General features: G+C 35.5%; 1 protein-coding gene across 3 annotated transcripts; it reads left to right on the forward strand.

Annotated features, from left to right (window-relative positions):
* Positions 1-934: 934 nt before the first annotated feature.
* LOC115982965 (ribosome biogenesis protein BMS1 homolog) lies at positions 935-14,369 on the forward strand. Of its 3 annotated transcripts, none has more exons than XM_031105731.1 (18): positions 935-1,187; positions 1,286-1,432; positions 1,537-1,627; positions 1,732-1,850; positions 2,457-2,647; positions 2,760-2,970; positions 3,719-3,959; positions 4,921-5,357; positions 5,855-5,957; positions 6,249-6,451; positions 6,678-7,030; positions 7,236-7,314; positions 7,393-7,611; positions 8,221-8,460; positions 12,497-12,706; positions 13,136-13,405; positions 13,519-13,725; positions 13,958-14,369. In XM_031105731.1, exons 1-18 carry the CDS (start codon positions 1,053-1,055, stop codon positions 14,114-14,116), a joined length of 3,615 nt encoding a protein of 1,204 aa, XP_030961591.1. In that variant the 5' UTR covers positions 935-1,052; the 3' UTR covers positions 14,117-14,369. The 3 variants fall into 3 exon arrangements, with proteins under 3 accessions (XP_030961591.1, XP_030961592.1, XP_030961593.1); XM_031105732.1 differs by having other exon boundaries at positions 6,252-6,451; XM_031105733.1 differs by lacking the exons at positions 935-1,187; positions 1,286-1,432; positions 1,537-1,627; positions 1,732-1,850 and adding an exon at positions 2,040-2,132.
* Positions 14,370-14,615: the final 246 nt, after the last annotated feature.

The following is a 14,615-nucleotide window of genomic DNA, read 5'->3' on the forward strand; positions in this document are numbered from 1 at the left end:
TACCTTACTATTTAAGTAATTGAGAGTTAGGACCACTCGTCCAACCCAAATAGGCTTGGTGTGAGCTTGATAATGTGCTTGTATTAGATCTCAAACTCAAAAGTTTGATATTAAGCTTGAGCTTAACTTAAGTAATGGATCAAGCCGAGTTCAAGCTTTTAGACTTTTTGACGAGCTCGAGCCTGAACATCATTTAAAAGCTTGAATCAAGCTTGAGCTGAGGTTGAACATTTTACATTTTTTGTCGAGCCAAGCTTGAACACTTACTACTTGACAAAACTCGACTTGTTTACAATCTTATTTTTTTATAGGATGGTTACTCTTTACCATTAAGCTAAGACAAAAAAGTTTAAAATTAACTTGTGTGTGAAATTGCATTTGGTATAATGAAAAATGCTGAATGACTAATCTATGTTCTACAATATAAATAAAATGAAAACTTTTGATTATTTGATTTTTACATCTTCTAATGTTGTCACAAAAATTTTTTAATTTTAGAATTGAAATAGTGCTAAACTATGTCAATTTAAACTAATTAGAACCATATCACCTTTTTTTGACTTATATAAAAAAAATCCATATCACCTTTTCAAATAAAACAACTTAAAAACTAAAGAAATTATGATTAAATTATGTTTGATATTCTCTAAAAAAAATTGATTTCACAAATTTTCTAATTTTACTTGTTATTTAAGTAATATTTATTAATTAATCATGTATCATATTTAAATATATTTATTAATACCATAAGCAAAGTAGGTAGGATTTATAATTTGGGCCAAAACACATATGCTAGGCTCCCCTCCCCTTCCCAAAAGAAAAAAGCCCATAAACTAACCCAAAAAAATTGACTACAGGGCCTGTAGTACAGGCCCGATCCATTACTTGTCCAATGTTCCCCGAAGAGGCAAAACAAACAGAAAAACTGTGTGCAAGGGTTTAGCAAAGTACAACGTCAAAATTCCTAAAACCTCAAACCTAATTAGAACACAACACAGCAACTCTTTTTCAAAGGTTCTTCGTTTGTTCCTTCGAAGCCAAAGCCAAAAACCATGGCTTTGGATAGCACCAAGACCGAACAGTCCCACAAGTCTCACCGGTCTCGCCAGGCCGGTCCGAAGAAAAAATCGAAGTCCGATAAGAAGAACAAGAACGTTTCCGACAGCGACAGGAAGCAAAACCCTAAGGTTTCCATTCCATTATCATTATCTTCATTTTTTTTTTTCACAAATTTTCAAACCCATCAAATATATTGTTATATATGTGTGTTTGTGTGTGAATGTAGGCATTTGCTTTTAGTTCGTCTGTGAAAGCGAAGCGATTACAGTCACGGACTGTGGAGAAAGAGCAGCGAAGGCTTCATGTTCCGGTGATCGATCGGGCTTATGGTGAGCCGCCGCCTTTCGTTATTGTGGTGCAAGGACCTCCTCAGGTATTTGAATTTTTTTTTCTTTCTGTTTATGTATTTTGTGCTGTTTTTGTAGCTCATATTGGTTTGGAAGCTTAGGGAAGATGATGTTTTTGTTGTCACATTAGGTCGGGAAGTCGCTTGTAATAAAGTCTCTTGTAAGGCATTATACTAAGCAGAATTTGCCCGAGGTTCGGGGCCCAATTACCATTGTATCAGGTTTGTATTTGTGTATTCTGTTTTCAACTTATATAGTTAATTAAATGAAAAAAAAGGATAAAGTTATGGATTTATTCATTGAGTGGTTGATTGAATGTGTTTAGGTAAGAAAAGGCGGCTGCAGTTTGTGGAGTGCCCAAATGATATAAATGGCATGATTGATGCGGCAAAGTATGCCGATTTGGCTTTGCTTCTCATAGATGGAAGTTATGGCTTTGAAATGGTGAGATGTCTTTTTTTGATAAGTGAGTTTTTTATTTTATTTTTTATTTAGGGATGGAAATAGCGCTAGTTAGTCCTCATGCTCTAGACAAATCAAATAAAGAACCACAAACCAAAGCAGCCACCAATGGAGTTCCTGCTATATTTGTGTTCTTAAATGTAGGATGATTTCATTTCTGCCAAACCGTCCACGTTAGACACAATGGGATTAAATTCCAAAAGTCTGACAAATGCTTACCAGACCAATCCTCCAACCAAACAATAGGTCATCAATCTTGAAATGGTGAGATTTTGTTAATTTTTGCTTCCTAGTAATCACACCCGCTTGAATATATGGATACTTTAGTAATTCCAATTTCATTTCAATTGAGCTGTCAAGTTAATTTAGCTTGTGGGCTTTTGTAATGCCAATTTAGCACTGGCTCTGCTTGCAGATAATTTGGTATCGGGCCTGCTCAGTGTCTGTTATTCTTTTTTACATATATCCTCCCCCCCACCCCCTCTCTTGAAGGATTTATGTTAGGTTGTTTGCATTTTCTATTGGTTTGATATATAAGAAAATTACAATTTTGAATTCTGTTATTTAATTATAGTTATTCCTTTACAGGAAACCTTTGAATTCCTCAACATATTGCAAGTTCATGGGTTCCCAAAGGTTATGGGAGTTCTTACTAACCTTGATAAGTTCAAGGATGCAAAGAAACTGAAGAAAACAAAACAGCGTCTCAAGCATCGTTTCTGGACTGAAATATATGATGGAGCAAAATTGTTTTATTTATCTGGCCTAATTCATGGGAAGTAAGTAGCTCTTTAGCTACTTATGTTATTAAACACATATGCTGCTATGTTAACTGAAACACAAAAAATTCATGAGGCTTATATTTCTGTGATTTCCATCCTGAATGAACAGGTATCCCAAGCGTGAAATTCACAATCTGGCACGGTTTATTTCTGTAATGAAATTTCATCCGTTGTCTTGGCGAGTTTCTCACCCCTATATTTTGGTAGACCGTTTTGAAGATGTCACTCCTCCTGAGCGAGTGCGTATGAATAAAAAATGTGATAGGAATGTCCTTGTTTATGGTTATTTGCGAGGCTGTAATATGAAGAAGGGGACTAAGGTATGTATTCTAAGATCATTTATCCAATCACAATTTTGGAATATTATTTATCAAAAATATTTATCCAATTACAATTTGGAATATAAATTATATAGATATCTAGTTAATTTTTAATTAAATGGAAGAAGTTGGCAGCCCTGCGATGGTCTTTTGGAGTTCTGGTTGTTCCCTTCTTGAAATGTCAAATCACTGGTGGGTGCCTTATATGTTACATAGAGAAAATACTAATGTATCTTACAGAAGTGTAAATCAGTAAAACTTGGACATGAGGGGCTTGCTTTCTTATTTTTACAATGCAATCCATAGTGTGAAGGGTGAGGCAATGTTAGCCCCCTCCAAACAGTTGAATCTGTGTTGAATCAAGTGTAATTTATTGAAATTGCACTATAATATTGGATTTCTCTCGTTGTCCCTCTTTGTTATATAATTTTTGTATGTATCCACCCTATGAAAAAGAAGAAGAAAGCAGTGAGAGTAGTAATTATGCACTTAGGTATGAGATATGGTTAAGCACTTTGGTCCAATGTTTCAAAGATATGATCAATATATTAAGCCATCTTTCTGTCAATTTGCTCTTGCTCAAAAGGCACATCCTTCCCCCATAAGAAAGGGTGGAGGGTAAGGTTTTGGGTTCAAACTTCAAAACCCACTGGTGCATGTGTAAACTTACCGAAAAAGAATAAGAAGCTATTTTCGCATTTCTTCTCAAATTATATATTGGTGATCTAATATACTGTTTGTGAATCAGGTGCATATTGCCGGTGTGGGTGATTACAGTTTAGCAGGCATTGCAGGATTAGCTGATCCTTGTCCTTTACCATCAGCTGCCAAGAAGAAAGGGCTGCGTGATAAAGAAAAATTGTTTCATGCACCCATGTCTGGACTTGGGGACCTTCTCTATGACAAGGATGCTGTCTATATAAACATAAATGACCACCTTGTTCAGTTTTCTAAAGCGGATGATGAAAATGGGGGAGAAACAAACAAAGGTTTTCACTTTTTTCTATATTCTTTCATGTTCTGTTTTCTTGGTGAATAATATCTCTATGCTCATTTCATGGTACTCTTTCATTACACTTTTCTTGACTACCCATCCATTGTTTTTGTTATGGAACATCTCTCTGATTTCAATGACCATTTTCATTTATGCGTTTTAGTTATTCTCTATTATATAATAGCTTAAATTACTTTGTTTCTTTGTTTTTGTGCTGTTCTTTGTTCATTATCATGAACACCCTGTATTCTTTTTTCTCTCTCTCTTTTCAATAATATTACTTTCTTATGTATCGAAAAAGAAAAAAAAAAGCTTAAATTACCTATTTGATCCTTCAACTATTGGATAAAGTTTAATTTGCACCTTCAACTCTTAAATTGTGTCAAAGTTAGTCCCCCAACTGTCAATTGCGTCAATCCAGTTTCTCAAAAATTTCAAAATCAAATCCATTTCGTCTTTTTGATCTCATCTTCCTTTAAATTTTTAGGAAATTAGCTAATGTGAGGAATGAAGCATACATATTACAAAAGTATTATGGAAAGTGTAAAAAATTCAAAGTCAAGTCAATTTTGACTATTTGTTCCATTAAAGTTTAAATGGAGAGGAGACCCAAGGATGAAGTTGACTTAATTTGAAAGTTGAGGGATGAAATTATCATAATTTTAGTTGAGGGACCCAATTGAACATTGTTCAAGATTTGAGGGACCAGATTAGTAATTAAACCTTTATGATGTTGCCTCGGTGAAAATTGTTCCCCGGGAGTTTTGTCAAAATGGAAAAACCCTTAAGTGTTTAAATGGATCATTTACTTTATAAAAAAAAGAAAAAGAAAAAAAAAAGGTTTCCTAGGTGAAAATAATGTATTAGGCAATAGGCAAATTTTCACTAGTCCTTGCTGCAGCCATCATGTTTTTTTTTTTTTGGGGGATTAATTGGGCATATTATTGACGTAACAGGAAAGGACCAAGATGTGGGTGAGGTTTTGGTTAAATCTCTTCAGAAAGCAAAGTACTCAATTGATGAGAAGTTAGAAAAGAGCTTCATTAGCCTTTTCGGCCAGAAGCAAGCCAAGGATAATCATGGAAGTGTGGAGCAGATTCGAGAAATAGAGCCTTCAGAGGGATATCATTCTGGGGAAGAAATTGAAACTGATGAATCCAATGATGAAAGTGATGGTGGGGTTCGGGATGGTTCAGAATCTTCAGATCAAGATGAAGCCGTTCAAAAAGAGCGAATGATAAAAAGTGAAGATAGTGGTTCTGAAGAAGATAATGATGCATTAGATCAGCAAAATTCTCTAAAAGATCGTTTGCAGGAACGTGTTGAGTACCATGATGGAAGAATAAGGCGTAAAGCTTTCTTTGGAGATGACATTGATCACGATGACTTGAAGGTAAATGATGCTGGTAATCATTATGCGTTGAACAATGGATTTATGAAAACTCTTTTTTTTACAGCACATAGATACTTGTTTATGCTTCCATGTACTATGATGCTGGTAATCACTGTTCGGGACTGTACTTGAATTCTTGTACTGCCATAGTAGTTATGGAAAATATTTTTTCTTTTGGTTCTCTTTTTTCATATCTAAATCTTATCTTTTACTTGGTTGTGATGCTATGTATAACAGAACTTCTGCTTATATATTTTTATGGCATTTTTATGGTTGGAATTTTTGCAATGCATCTATTGATTTTACACATTATTTAGTTCAGTGCTTGTATGAGGATCATGTCTACCGTATCTGTATGACAGATATAGTGGTTGTTCTCCTTCCCTTTTTGATTGATGTGTGGGAGCAGTAGTGTTGGAAATATTAGCTCTGTTAGCAACATCAATCTGTCTGTTCTGTTAGCCATACTCATGCTTTTTACAATTACTTAATTATAGGATTCAGATGAAGTGAATGAGGACAGTGATGATGATGCAGACAATAAGACATCCTCTGGTTCAGATTTTTCGGAGGAAGATGGAGAGGATCATGAAATAGATGGTAATTTTTTATTACTTATTTGTAAATATGCTGTGTGTTGTGCCTTCTTCTCTTATCAGTGATTAAGAAGTATTGTACTCCTGCTTTAGAAATGAATGTGATTCTCGAATTATGTTTCATTTGAAACCAATATGAGATGGTTGTGGAATATAGTTCAAGTTAATGATTAATATCAAAATTTTTTTTTCCATCGATTGCTTATTCAGTGCCGTAGTAAGTTGTTAAATTGGACTAATTTCCTCATGAACATATCCTTCTATTTCTAATTTTTATTTGTAATTGTTCTCATAGAAGATGACATGGGAAATATTTCAAAGTGGAAAGAATCTTTAATGGAAAGGACTGTCTCCAGACAGAATACTAATCTTATGCAACTTGTATATGGGAAGTCTACGTCAGCATCTACTACGGCTATGGATGAAGCACAAGATAGTAGTGGTGATGAAGAAAGTGATGGAGATGAATTCTTTAAGCCAAAAGGAGAGGGGAAAAAGGTTCATCCTTGACACTACTTTCATCATTAGTCTATTGTTTCTTAGAGCAATAGGCACTTTTTTTATAAAGTTTTTTCAATTTTTTTTTTCATTAGTTTTGGGAGAACAAGGTTCTTTCTAACATCAGACATGTTTGTAGCTGCCCTAAGGAAGACTGATATGAATGCTCAACCCTTATATCTGGAATAGATGTTGTGTGTTCACTCTGTTTCTTGGTCTGTTGCAGAATCTGAGAGAAGGATTTGATGATGGAAATGTCAACTCTGAGGACTGTAGCAAATTCATAAATTATGAAACTCTCAAAAATTGGAAAGATGAAGAGCTTATTCAGAGTATTCGTGATCGTTTTGTTACCGGTGACTGGGAAAAGGCTAAAAGCAGAAATAAATACCCAGAGGCCAACGCTGAAGATGATGATGACGCTTTCTATGGTGACTTTGAAGATTTAGAAGCAGGTGAGAAGAATGAGAGGCATCGAACAGATGATACTGGCAATGGTGCAGTCCAAATGGAAGATGACCCAGCAGCTGAGGAGCGAAGGCTTAAGAAGCTTGCCCTCCGTGCAAAATTTGATGCACAATATCCTTTTGAACTGTTATATTTTCAGTATATTTTTTTATGTGATCCTATTGCCACCCCATCTTTTTTTTCCCTCTCTTTTCTTGTTTGCTCATGTGCCATAGATGGCAACTTAGGTCAGCAATAAAATTTTTTCTGCTGTATCTGCTGTTTTATGTACAGAAGCAATATGAAATTGATTTTTGTGACCTTAATTATGATCTACATTTAACGGATCTGAATCACCAGATGAGGAAGTTGATACAAAGGACAGAGACAGAAATGGAAGTGGTTATTTTGACAAGGTATCTCTTCTGGCTTATTTTTGGAGTATGGTTGCCTACTGGTAAAGATATTGAGTGAATCATGATTGCATTGTGCAGATGAAGGAGGAGATTGAACTCCGTAAACAAATGAATATATCTGAACTCAATGATCTTGATGAGGCCACCCGAATCGAGATAGAGGGCTTTCGGACAGGGACTTACTTGAGATTGGAGATTCATGATGTTCCTTGTGAGATGGTTGAGTATTTTGATCCCTGCCATCCTATTTTAGTTGGAGGAATTGGACTTGGGGAGGAAAATGTTGGGTATATGCAGGTAGAATACACTTATGACTTAAATTTGTCCTTCTGCAATGCTGAATGATACCATTAGTTTTCCTTCTGCTATTTCCTAGGTTTTTATGACTCCCTACTGGGTGAGCCTGCCACTTAGTTCTCATAAATGCAACTGCATCATGTCCTCTGAAACTGGAGCTTTTGCTCAATTATTTTTTTTCTTTCTTGTTTGTAGGACAGGTATTAGGCACAGCAGAATGGTTCTATTGATGGGGAAAATTGTTGTTGAATTAGTATTTAAGTATAATGCGAATGACCTGTCATGAAGTTATAATTTCCCAATGCCATTAAGCAAAAAGCAACTTCTCTGTCAACATGAAACATTGCGACATAAAGGAAATGATTCATGTTCCACAATTATGATGATATCAATTTAGCTGTTGTTCTGGCCAACTCTTGAGAAAGGATAATATCAAGACTCGTTATGGTGAATTCATCATAAAATCATGTTTTTGGTGATAATCTTTAATTTAATCAGACAATCAGATCAAAAGAGTTCACTTATTCTGTAGCTTTGATGATTACTCTCTTGTTTTAACTTATTGGAAAATTCTTGATCTCATAAGATCTTTTGTTTCTTTTCTTCCAGACCAGGTTAAAGAAGCACAGATGGCACAAGAAAATACTGAAGAATAGAGATCCCATAATTGTTTCAGTTGGATGGAGACGTTACCAAACTAGACCTCTTTATGCCATTGAGGATCTGAATGGAAGGTACCGAATGCTTAAGTACACTCCTGAACACATGCATTGCCTTGCCACGTTCTGGGGCCCTCTTGCCCCTCCTAATACTGGCGTGGTTGCTGTTCAGAATGTATCAAACAATCAGGTCAGAATTTCTCCCCCTTTTCTCTCCTTCATATCTCTTAGCAGTCCATACAAAATTACTGATTGAGAAGGGGCAAGTTCCCTCAAGTTTTCCTTGTAAAAATTTTGGTTTAAAACCGTCTTGCAATTGGTTTGAACAACAAATCTAAAGTTTTATATTTTGGCCTGTTAATGGCACACAGTGGGGCTAAAACATTGCTATCCATCCCTGAATTCATATAAACTTATGTGTTGGTTTTTAAAAAATGAAAATGGAGAAAATGATGTGTTGGACATATGTTACAGGGTGGGTCATCTGGTAGGTTCCACTGTGAAATAAAACCTAAACAGAATAGTGATTCTATGATGAGCCAAGGGAATTTATCAACAAGCTCCGATATGTTGGCATTGGATGAAACAGTGTCATGCCATAAATGATGTTTAAAGAATATAAAAACCTCAGAATAATGCAGAAATTTTGTTATATCAAGCCATAGCGATAATTTTTATGCACAATATTTTACCTAATGACAACGATATGGGTGTAAAAATGCCATTAAAAACTCTGGATATGATATATCCAGTGCAAATCATAGTGCATAGAACATTATCGGCAACTTAAAATTACATATATTTTTGACAATTTTGAATGAAAGATCAATGAAATTTACATTAATAGAGAGAAAAAGTCTCTCTCCTGTATTTTGCTCTTCAGATGTGAGTCTTGAAACCCAAGTTTTAAGAGTCTGGGGGAGGTTTTATTTATTTGTCTCAGGAGTGCTTTGGGTGTGCTAAATGTGTGAAGCAGTGATATTCGTAATTTCAATATAGCTAATGCGAATCAGTGCACTCTCATAAAACCTGTAAGGAGACTAAACCGTCAAAACTTGCCTTTTTTGTCTGAAATTAAGCTTATCTCTGCCCTGTGCATTCGCTGGGGTGCTTTTGAGCCTCAAATTTAGAATGGATCCCGGTAATAACAAATTAGTGATACGTGCAATAACTTGTTATCTGACACTCCTTACTGTGTGCACACCACTTTCAACTAATAACAAGTTGCACAAGGCTTGAGCCTAGAAACGTAGTTAAACCCAATGTTGTTAACTGCACACTTAGCTGCGCTGAAAGCTTAAAGCCCAATGGAACTACCTTAGGCAGGCTTTGCTGGCACTTTTTGAAGAAGCACAAAGCATGCTTAGGTGCTCTTTTTTTTTTTTTTTTTGGCTAAAAAAAAATCTAGGAATTATTAAAAATTAGCAGATTGATTTTGACGGAAATGATATGTACTACAAACAATTTATTATGTACATATCAAAAGAAAATTTACTATTCCTTTTGGATATATTTTGAATGAACATATCAAAAGACATGAATACGTTATAGAGAAAATCTTATAAGACTTATAAGATCATGGTACTAAATGTTGGGCTGTTAAGAAGCAATATATTTAAAAAATAAGTGTAGTTGAAATGAGAATGTTAAGATAGCTTAGTGGAAATGCTTGAAAAGATAGGATTTGAAATGAGAAAATATACTCAAAGATAAGGGTGACCCCTATTGATGAAAAGATGAGGGAGAATTACTTGAGATGGTTCGATCATGTTCAGAGGAGAGCCATTAATGTACTGGTAAGAAAGATTGAGTTGATTTAAATTAATGGAACAGAAAAAGGTAGAGGAAGATAAGAAATAACATTATTGGTAGTAAAGAAGGACATCTGGTCTACCCTGACTAATTTGTTGAGGATCCATAGCTGACCCCAAAATTTTTGGACTAAGGCTTTGTTGTTGTTGTTTGATTGAACCATGTATATCATTTTGATTATAGGCATAATTTTATAATGCTCAAGAATTATATAAAATGTTATGCTGAAATTTTACATGACTAGATTATTGTTATTTTTTTGACAAGTAATGAGTTTTATATCTACTAAAAAAGAAATATATGTTCATGATGATGAACACAAAGATTCTTTAAAAGTTACAATAGTCAACTAGAAGAACTAAGAGAGTTTTGAAACTAAAAAATGGAAGTAGAATGCATAAAAAGTAAAAATCCAAACCTGAGACTAGGCGAACAAGGTACAAATGAAAAAGGGTTGAAGATAACCCTGAGATCTTTCAACATCCTCATACAATTATTCCTTTCCTTCCACACTATTTACATGAAACATGCTAGAACAATATTCCAATATTTGAATAGTGTTTCCTTATATTGCATGGATATGGCAATTTTGCCATTGTGCCGGTATCCGATATGTAACCGATACGGATACGGTTTGGATACTGGTACAACTGTCTGTACCTAGAGAGTATCAAGCTAAATAAAAAAAATATTTTAAAAAAAATTCTGATACGGCTCGTATACGTGCTTGACACGTTTGAGATATGGTGAGTACCCAGCGGACATGGGAGAAGGAAAAATGAGAAGATCTTGACACCTGGAAAATTTACCATCGTCGATTGGCCCAACTGAGTTAAAAGCCTTAATTTTTCTAAGATCAGTCTCTAGTCTACTCTCGTTCTCTGCCTCTGCTTCTGTTCAAAGTGATGAAGTCCCACTTCCAGCCATAGATCGCCACTCTTTCTTCCTCGCCTTTGTCGTTTGTCGATGCTGGAGCTCCTCCTCCCCCTTCCTGCCTATATGTCTCTCAGACTCTCACTCTCTCTCCCTTGCCTTGCCTTTGTTCTGAATTGGAATTGCAAATCGCAATTTTTTTTCTTTTTTTGTTTTCCTGCTCACTTGCTCAGTGGCCTGGGCTTCAGCCTTACTGCCCTTGGGCCCTTAATAATGTTATATATTGTTTGTTTTGAGGATGTTGAGAAATCTGCTGATTTGTTGAAGTCTTTGCTAGTTGGGACTTTGTTTGGGTGGTCTCGTATTTGGGGTTTTACACAATGTATTTCCGTTTTTTATTTTGTGCAATCTGTTTTTGTTTCTGTTTGATTTGTTTGTATTTGTTCCTAGTACTCTGTTCATCATCGTGAACATGTTGTACTTATTTTTAATGAAATATGTATTACCTATAAAAGAAAAAGAGTCTTGACTTGAGTGACCTATTGACTTTGGAGCTTGTTAGGATATATATTGCATTATTGTGGCCTGTGAGCCTGTGATATATTGATATAGTGATATAAATATAGTATTGTTTGTTGGTTAGCCACTGTGATATACTATTGCACACTTGTTTTGTTACTTAATTTTAAATCTTAAAATAAATATAAATTACGTACACAAATATTTAAATATACCTAAAGATAAATATTAATTAATTAATTTCCGTATTCCTGATGTATCGTATCCTAGGCTTTTCAAAATGTTGTATCTTTGTACCCATAACCATAGCCATATTGTACCAATACCTGTATTTGTACTTGTGCATTAGTAGGTGTTTCCCAAACCAATTTTTCCAACCAAATAGTAGATCTGCTACAGTAGATGGCATTACCCACTGAATCCCAAACATCTAAAAGACTTCACTCCATAAATCCCAAGCAACATCAGAACAGAGCAATAGGTGATTCACTGTTTCCCCACTACGACGACTCATACAACACCATCCAACTAATACAATCCCCTCTTGATAAGGTTATCAATAGTGATAATCTTTCCCCAGGTTGCAGTACATAAGAGGAAAGATGTCCTCCTGAGGGCCTTAACACGCTAAAGACTCTTCCAGGGAAATGGATGAGCACATGTAATGAACATTGATACCATGAAAGTTTTATTGTAAAAAGATAGAACATCAAAAGTAGCCCTCCCAATCAAGTGCAACCTCATCCTGTCAACCTCCTCCCTCCTACCTGAGTATAGATATGGTCAAGAAAAGAATATACAAATTCCAATTCTCAATCATGAAAGTCTTTGTGAAAATGAAGATTCTAAGTCCTACCCACCCTGTCCAAATGAAAGTCCAAAATATCTGAAACTAAGGCATCCCTTTCTGCTTTGTCAGGGTGATTAGAATTTGGCCGGAGTATACTTTGTACTACTTTTCTTTTGTTGTTTTCACTTTCAAATTTTCTTTATACCTGAGCGGCTTTTGTTTGGTGTGGCAGGCGACATTTAGGATTAGTGCAACTGCAGTTGTGTTGGAGTTTAATCATGCAGCTCAGATTAAAAAGAAAGTCAAGCTGGTTGGTTACCCCACCAAGATCTTCAAGAAGACAGCTCTTATCAAGGAAATGTTTAATTCAGATCTTGAAATAGCTCGATATGAAGGTGCAGCTATTCGAACTGTCAGTGGGATCCGGGGACAGGTTAAGAAGGTATGCTCTTTTAATTAGGAACTTTTATTCATATTTTTTATTCTGATTTGTGCTTTTAGATTGTGCTAATTGCATATGCTTTTTACTGTGTGTTTTTGCCTCACCTCCAATGAGCTCTATGCCTCTATGTCAAATGGCACCTCCTTTCCTTGTAGATGGAAGGTGGAGGGTGAGGTCATGAGTTATCCATTGGGTGCATAACTTATCAATTGAAAAAGTATTACTCCTTTTGCATCATACTCTTCAAAATAAGCATTGCCAACCTTTATTAATTTCTACTGGGAAGTTTTTCCGGTAGCAATGATTACAGATCATAATATAATTGCACTCCTCATAGTTGATGCCTGGGCAATATGTGGATATAAGAAGGTAAAAGCATGGCTGTTGTTATACCCTTGAAGGTGGACTTATATGACTTTATTTTGGCAGGCTGCTAAAGAAGAGCTTGGTAACCAACCCAAAAAGAAGGGAGGAAAACCTAGAGAAGGGATTGCAAGGTGTACCTTTGAGGATAAGATCAAGATGAGTGACATTGTTTTCATGCGTGCATGGGCTTCAGTCGAAGTTCCTCGCTTCTACAACCCATTGACAACGGCCTTACAACCTCGTGATCAGACCTGGCAAGGAATGAAAACTGTCGCTGAATTGAGGAGAGAACACAATCTTGCCATTCCTGTTAACAAGGATTCATTCTACAAGGTAAGATCTGATGTGAGGCGGTAATTGTGTTAGCCCATAGTTTTCTTCCTTTATTCTGGCTTGAAAACACTGCAGTATTACTATCCTTTTTAATCATTATTTTATATCAACAGCCAATTGAAAGGAAGCCAAAGAAGTTCAACCCATTGGTAATTCCCAAGTCCTTGGAAGCATCTCTCCCGTTTGCAACAAAGTCTAAGGATACACCTAGTCGGAAACGTCCACTTCTTGAAAATAGAAGACCGGCTGTTGTCATGGAGCCTGATGAGCGAAAAGTTCATGCTCTTGTTCAACATCTTCAATTGATTAGATCTGAAAAGGTATGATCTTTTAGTCTGAAATACTGTATTTAGTTGACATTTTGAAACCCAGGCGTAAATGTTATAGTTGATGATAAAATCTGCCGGAAAGTCACTGTTCTTTGATTGGAAAACTGATTTTTAACAGCATTCACTTAGAGCAACTGAACTGATTAGTGCCATTTGAAATGACAATTTTTCCTAGCAATGTTGAAAGTATTTCATGTTCACTTCATAACTTGGGTTTTTGCAGATTAAGAAGCGAAAGCTTAAGGAAGAAAAGAAGAGGAAAGAGCACGAGGCAGAGAAAGCCAAAGATGAGGAGTTGTCGAGAAAGCGCCGGAGAGAAGAAAGACGGGAGAGATATCGAGAGCAGGATAAACTGCAGAAGAAAATTCGGAGAAATGTGTAGGCCTGGTGTTTTTCTGCAGAATCAATATCTAATCATATATTATAAAAATTTGAATCCCAAAACTCATGGATTCATACATCGATGACATGTGTCTATTTCTCAAAGCATTCTACCATGACACATGTCATTTCTTCTTAAAGAGAAAATGGCTATAATGACTATTCATCTACCATTATCCCATCATTTTTGAAGAGCTGGTTGCTATTATCCTGTCATTTTTTTTTTGAAGCCATTATCCTTTCATTTTTGAATAGCCTGTGAGCCTTAAATTTTGGTTTCCCATTATTTGTATTTTTTCTTTTATAAACAATTTATTTGTAAGTTGTAACATTTGTTTCTGATGTGTATATCAAAGGTTGGAGATCAAATATCTTCTCCAACCGTTTCCTTTGTTATTAAAAATATTGATACCAAAAAGTCTTCTTTTGATATTTATATTGAAGGCCATGCCAAATACGCTTTAGATCTCCAATTACCAACTCAAAATAAATCATGAAAT

Source organism: Quercus lobata, chromosome 3 (genome assembly GCF_001633185.2).
Source record: "Quercus lobata isolate SW786 chromosome 3, ValleyOak3.0 Primary Assembly, whole genome shotgun sequence".
NCBI lineage: Eukaryota > Viridiplantae > Streptophyta > Magnoliopsida > Fagales > Fagaceae > Quercus > Quercus lobata.